The following is a 7,129-nucleotide window of genomic DNA, read 5'->3' as shown; positions in this document are numbered from 1 at the left end:
CTCGGCTCCTCCAGACGGCTTCGATTGCGGACCAGATTCCGAAGTCACTGGGCGCGTAATCTCAGCAGAATGGGGAGCCTCAGACAGTGGTTGACGGAAAAAACAGTTACAAGAGTAAATGTGGACACGTGATTATATTACCTTTTATGGTAAATAAACCCAGAAGTAGCTCGCCACTCTGGATTATGTTTGTTCTAGAAATGCCACTTGAAGCACTTATATGAGAGAAACTATTAAGGATTATTAATTTTCAACTGCCCAGCTTATATTGTGTGATTATCAGCAAGCTTTAGCTAATACATGGTGTCAAAAATCGTACCTACGCAAAGATACACAGCATCATAGGTGGGCATGATCAATATACTGGCAAAAATCCATCCAAAATACGAGAAATTTACAGTGAGATAAGCATAAAAGGTAAAAAAAAGACGTAAAAGGTAAAAAAATAAAAAAAAATAAAAAAAAATAACTTTGTTATTATATCCATGATATCCTTAACAGACATCAAGAGGTCAATATAAATTAACAGCTTAAAATATATACACATTTAGTACAAACAACATAGTTTAAACCAGTATATGTGTTTTACAGCTTACCTTCAGCTTCTGGTTTAGCATTTCGGCATGAGCTTAAGATCAAACGAGCTCAAAGGCGAATGAGTGATGACAGATGTCAAAATAAGTATAAATCGTTTAATAAACATTTATGCGTAATTCTTACATTGTTTTTTGATTGTATATCCTTGTTCCCAGGTCTAGAGAACATCGAAATTACAGATCTTATGTTGCCACTACGTGCACTTTGGCTGTCCCAAAAGACAGCGCTGTCTTTCAAAATTTATTTATTGTTACTGAGGGGTGATTATTTACTTTTTTGTGTTTTTTGTTTTTGTTTTACGAGTGACCCAAGAGCAATGTGAAAGAGTCACAATTGCGACAACAAGTCGAAAGAAGTATTTTTTATGAAAGAAAGCACACTGTTTTTAAACGGCCAGCGTTTGAAAGTATAGTTGTCATACGATTAGATTGCAGAATGGAAGCACCGTTGTGAATGTGAAAGGTTGATCGTCAAAAACTTGTCTCTATTGAGATCTCCAGATCCCAAGTAAAATACAAGCAACAATGAAAACGAATGATAAAGAAGTGGCGACAGTAAATTTTCTTGCTTTTGTAAGTCATTTGAATTAAGCGAAACGCGTATAGCCAGTATTCTACCAGGTTGAATTAGCACGTCCGTAAAAGGTGGTCACTGGCTTTGGAGGGAACAAGGAATCACGCAATATAGTTCCGAATTGTGTTGGTTGATCGAATGCTTGAATACATGTGGACATTTAGGACTCAAGAAAACGACGGAAATTGATAGACCCAGTAGACTATATACTGGAACCCAGGAGACGACGAAAGTTACCAGTAGGTTGCATATACGCATTGGTTATTGCGACCCCAAATTTACGAAGTAGCTTAGGGGAATATAGTCTCACGATCAGATTGTTGTTGCAGAATATGTGTATTGGGACCCACGATGAAGAAAATCTCGTACCAAGACCTTAGACATACGGACGCTGTGGTGAGGGAAAACCACAGAAATGATTGACTCAGAGGCCGGAATAACAGGAGTATTGGAAGCTGGAATAATAATTGAAGCTAGGCACAACTGCAGTAACATAGCTAATGACAAGTCAGACTGACTAAGATCATAGGTAGGTAAGGAATCCATTAGAGAAAAACAGAATTGTGAACGAATTTGTTGTTAACGGATGAAATCTCTGTCTTTTTGTTGGAAATAGAAGTGGCAAATCGCTTACAACTTGAAAATAGCAGAGACAAGTTATGCCTAAAGTCATTTATCCCAAGAATAGGGTGGATATTTTGATGAAGAAAAAAACTAAAGCAAATAATAAAGGAATGGGATTGTGAGCTCTACTAATGATGACAAGATGGTTTTAACTAAACTTGAGATTTTTGAAAGAGAAAAAGAGATCGATTAGAGACCATACGCAAAAAGCTGTCAATTTCACATTTTTCAATAGTAGAGATTTTTTTAATATAAAGTACCAGGTGATTATAAAGAGTAAATGGGGGATTATCTACTACTACTGTGGTACAACTTGCAAGAAGAAAAAAACAAAAAAAGAGCAAATAATCTCGCATGAACACATTACTATCAAAGGCTGTCAATATCGGGTCAACATCACATTGTTCAATAGTAGAGAATTTTTTTTTAATCTAAAGTCCCAGGTGATTATAAAGAGTAAATGGGGGATTATCTACTACTACTGTGGTACAACTTGCAAGAAGAAAAAAACAAAAAAAGAGCAAAAAATCTCGCATGAACACATTACTATCAAAGGCTGTCAAAATCGGGTCAACATCACATTGTTCAATAGTAGAGAATTTCTCTTTAATCTAAAGTCCCAGGTGATTATAAAGAGTAAATGGGGGATTATCTACTACTACTGTGGTACAACTTGCAAGAAAAAAAAAAAAAAAGAGCAAATAATCTCGCATGAACACATTACTATCAAAGGCTGTCAATATCAGGTCAACATCACATTGTTCAATAGTAAAGAATTTTTTTTAATATAAATTCCCAGGTGATTATAAAGAGTAAATGGGTGATTATCTACTACTACTGTGGTACAAGCTGGCAAAGGGAGAGAAAAAGAGGGCGCGATGTAACATTATTTATAAGGATTCAGTGATGATATTTTCCGGTAGCGACGGTGCCAAAAGCAGTGAGCTTTTTTAATATGTATATTTAAAAAAATGATTTTGTTGGTAGCATTTAAAGATGGTAGAGCGTTCGATCCATCGATCCATCCATCCAGCTCAGCTCAATTTTTATTTTTTTATTTTTTTATTTTTTTTTATTTTTTATTTTTTTTCATGCATGGATGGATGAATGCATTAACAGGGACGATATAAAACAAAAGGGATGGATAATTTGGCTTGAATGATGAAAGAGAAAATTACGTCCGGGAAGGTCAACTTCAGCGTATCAACCGCATCCATTAAAACCATGGTGACGGTGATGTAAATTCAACTCCTAATGATAAAGCAAGAGATCATCAAAGTCTCGTATGATCCAAATGTGTACATATTGCACTACCTGATTTAGGAAGCATTGGCCTAACTACCGGTCAACCATGGCCAATGCCCTTTAAAAAGCGATTGATCTCTTTTGTCTGTAGCCAGATTTTTCAGCAATGTCTACTGAAGATACACTCATGTCACCGCTTGGATATTTCTTCGTTGTTATAGCTTGTAACCATAGGCTTGGAAAAGATGCAGTTTTTCCCTGCGTTAAATTTTCTTTATGGTAGGGATATGGCGCTAGTACGGATTTAGATGTAGAAAAGCGACAGTTGTTATTAATTTACAAATGTGATAGTGAGTACCAGACTTCAATTAATCAGCATAAGCTAACTATTGTTCATAAAAGAAAGAAGAAAAAAAAAGTGTTCTGAGAGTGATTTTAAAGGAGATACAAATCCAGTAGTATACCATGAATGAGTAAATAATACAGTGCTTTTAGATGTAAAAAGCTAAATCGTTTTTTTCAATGAGCTTCTACAAAATTTTGTGAAAAGATAGATACAAAAGGTAACAGACAGTGACGAAAAGAGGGGATATTACCTGGTAATAATTATATGATGGTTTTTATTGTTTTTATGCATGATTCGATCCTGTGTAATACCACTTAAAGCACTTATATGAGAAACTATTATGGATTATTATTTTTCAACTGTCCAGCTTAAATCGTGTAATTATCAGCAGGCTCCAGATAATATATGGTGTCAATATTGGTTTATGGGCAGTTTCTTGGTATTCTTTTCCAATCTTGACGCTGTCATTGATTTACCTGTCATGATCCTGTTAGATCTTATGCCACAAATATGCTTTATGAGTAACCAGCTTTCAGACTCAATATTTATCATTGATCTATCAGCTCTTTAAATCCTTTGTCATGATCCACATAAGCTATGGCTAACTTTTGTCATTGCTTATTCTTTTATTTAATTTCTTGTTTTTCTTTCTCTATAAATATAGCTGATAAATTTCACTTCTCCCAGTTTTCTTTATCAGATATATTTCATAATCATCTTCTCTTTTCTTTTCTCCCTTTTATTCTTAAATAAATAACCTGCTCCAAGAAGCTATTCATTCTCTGTCCTGTCCTGCCTGTCTCGTTCCTCCCTCGTTCCTGACATTACCAAACATCGACGTTCGTTTTTTTTTTTTTTTTTTTTTTATAAAATTCATCACATCAATGGCTATATGTGTAGGAGACTAAGTAATGCCTTATGAATAAATCACTGCTTTTTATCCATACATAGCCGAAAAAAATTAGCTTTCAAAAAGAGATGAAATTCCAACATTGTACGCGTATTTGGAACCAGAAATTTGGGAATGTCAGTACGATGTTATAGGCGCGGAATTTAAAAATGATAAAAAAAATAAAAAAAAAGAGTGTCCTCGGCTCCTCCAGACTGATTCGATTGCGGACCAGATTCCGAAGTCACTGGGCGCGTAATCTCAGCAGAATGGGGAGCCTCAGACAGTGGTTGACGGAAAAAACAGTTACAAGAGTAAATGTGGACACGTGATTATATTACCTTTTATGGTAAATAAACCCAGAAGTAGCTCGCCACTCTGGATTATGTTTGTTCTAGAAATGCCACTTGAAGCACTTATATGAGAGAAACTATTAAGGATTATTAATTTTCAACTGCCCAGCTTATATTGTGTGATTATCAGCAAGCTTTAGCTAATACATGGTGTCAAAAATCGTACCTACGCAAAGATACACAGCATCATAGGTGGGTATGATCAATATACTGGCAAAAATCCATCCAAAATACGAGACATTTACAGTGAGATAAGCATAAAAGGTTAAAAAAAGACGTAAAAGGTAAAAAAAAAAAAAAAAAAAAAATAACTTTGTTATTATATCCATGATATCCTTAACAGACATCAAGAGGTCAATATAAATTAACAGCTTAAAATATATACACATTTAGTACAAACAACATAGTTTAAACCAGTATATGTGTTTTACAGCTTACCTTCAGCTTCTGGTTTAGCATTTCGGCATGAGCTTAAGATCAAACGAGCTCAAAGGCGAATGAGTGATGACAGATGTCAAAATAAGTATAAATCGTTTAATAAACATTTATGCGTAATTTTTACATTGTATATCCTTGTTTCCAGGTCTAGAGAACATCGAAATTACAGATCTTATATTGCCACTACGTGCACTTTGGCTGTCCCAAAAGACAGCGCTGTCTTTCAAAATTTATTTATTGTTACTGAGGGGTGATTATTTGCTTTTTTGTGTCTTTGTTTTTTTTGTTTTGTTTTGTTTTACGAGTGACCAAGAGCAATGTGAAAGAGTCATTGGGACAACAAGTCGAAAGAAGTATTTTTATGAAAGAAAGCACACTGTTTTTAAACGTCCAGCGTTTGAAAGTATAGTTGTCATACGACTGGATTGCAGAATGGAAGCACCGTTGTGAATGTGAAAGGTTGATCGTCAAAAACTTGTCTCAATCGAGATCTCCAGATTCCAAGTAAAATACAAGCAACATTGAAAACGAATGATAAAGAAGTGGCGACAGTAGATTTTTTTGTTTTTGTAAGTCATTCGAATCAAGCGAAATGAGTATAGCCAGTATTCTACCAGGTCGAATTAGCACGTCCGTAAAAGGTGGTCGCAGGCTTTGGAGGGAACAAGGAATCACGCAATATAGCTCCCAATTGTGTTGGTTGATCGAATGCTTGAATACATGTGGACATTTAGGACTCAAGAAGAGGACGGAAATTGATAGACCCAGTAGACTATATACTGGCACCCAGGACACGACGAAAGTTACCAGTAGGTTGCATATACGCATTGGTTATTGCGACCCCAAATTTACGAAGTAGCTTAGGGGAATATAGTTTCAAGATCAGATTGTTGTTGAAGAATATGTGTATTGGGACCCACGATGAAGCAAATCGCGTACCAAGATCTTAGACATACGGACGTTGTGGTGAGGGAAAACCACAGAAATAATTGACTCAGAGGCCAGAATAACAGGAGTGTTGGAAGCTGGAATAACAATTGAAGCTAGGCTCGACTGCAGTAACATAGCTAATGACAAGTCAGACAGACTAAGACTATAGGTAGGTAAGGAATCCCTCAGAGAAAAGGGAATTGTGAACGTATTTGTTGTTAACGGATGAAATCTATGTCTTTTTGTTGGAAATAGAAGTGTCAAATTGCTTACAACTTGAAAATAGCAGAGAAGAGTTATGCCTAAAGTTAATTATCCCAAGAATAGGGTGGATATTTTGATGAAGAAAAAAACTAAAGCAAATAATAAAGGAATGGGAGTGTAACTTCTCAGAGTGTGATTTCTATAACTGATTGGGATTGTGAGTTCTACAAATGATGAAAAGATGGTTTTAACTAAACTTGAGATTTTTGAAAGAGAAAAAGAGATCGATTAGGGACCATACGCAACAAGCTGTCAATTTCACATTGTTCAATAGTAGAGAATTTTTTTTGATACAAAGTCCCAGGTGATTATAAAGAGTAAACGGGGGATTATCTACTACTGCTGTGGTCCAACTTGCAAGAAAAAAAAAAAAAAGAGCAAATAATCTCCCATGAACACATTACTATCAAAGGCTGTCAATTTCGGGTCAACATCACATTGTTCAATAGTAGAGAATTTTTTTTAATATAAAGTCCCAGGTGATTATAAAGAGTAAATGGGGGATTATCTACTACTACTGTGGTACAAGCAGCCAAAGGGAGAGAAAAAAAGGGCGCGATGTAACATTATTTATAAGGATTCAGTGATGATATTTTCCGGTAGCGACGGTGCCAAAAGCAGTGAGCTTTTTTAATATGTATATTTAAAAAAATGATTTTGTTGGTAGCATTTAAAGATGGTAGAGCGTTCGATCCATGCATCCATCCAGCTCAGTTCAATTTTTTTTTTTTTTGATGTTTTTTTTATTTTTTTTATTTTTTTTTTTCATGCATGGATGGATGAATGCATTAACAGGTGACGATATAAAACCAAAAGGGATGGATAATTGGCTTGATATGATCGAGAAGACCAAATATTACGTCCGGGAAG

General features: G+C 35.3%; 1 protein-coding gene across 1 annotated transcript; it reads left to right on the top strand.

Annotated features, from left to right (window-relative positions):
- Positions 1 to 4,825: 4,825 nt before the first annotated feature.
- EV154DRAFT_489121 (uncharacterized protein) lies at positions 4,826 to 5,924 on the top strand (the record flags this gene model as incomplete). Its single annotated transcript, XM_051599259.1, has 5 exons — positions 4,826 to 4,873; positions 5,035 to 5,140; positions 5,211 to 5,315; positions 5,371 to 5,468; positions 5,640 to 5,924. 5 exons carry the CDS (start codon positions 4,826 to 4,828, stop codon positions 5,922 to 5,924), a joined length of 642 nt encoding a protein of 213 aa, XP_051449842.1.
- Positions 5,925 to 7,129: the final 1,205 nt, after the last annotated feature.

Source organism: Mucor mucedo (assembly GCF_025094135.1).
Source record: "Mucor mucedo strain NRRL 3635 chromosome Unknown EV154scaffold_392, whole genome shotgun sequence".
Classification (NCBI taxonomy): domain Eukaryota; kingdom Fungi; phylum Mucoromycota; class Mucoromycetes; order Mucorales; family Mucoraceae; genus Mucor; species Mucor mucedo.
This window is presented reverse-complemented; position numbering and strand designations above follow the sequence as displayed.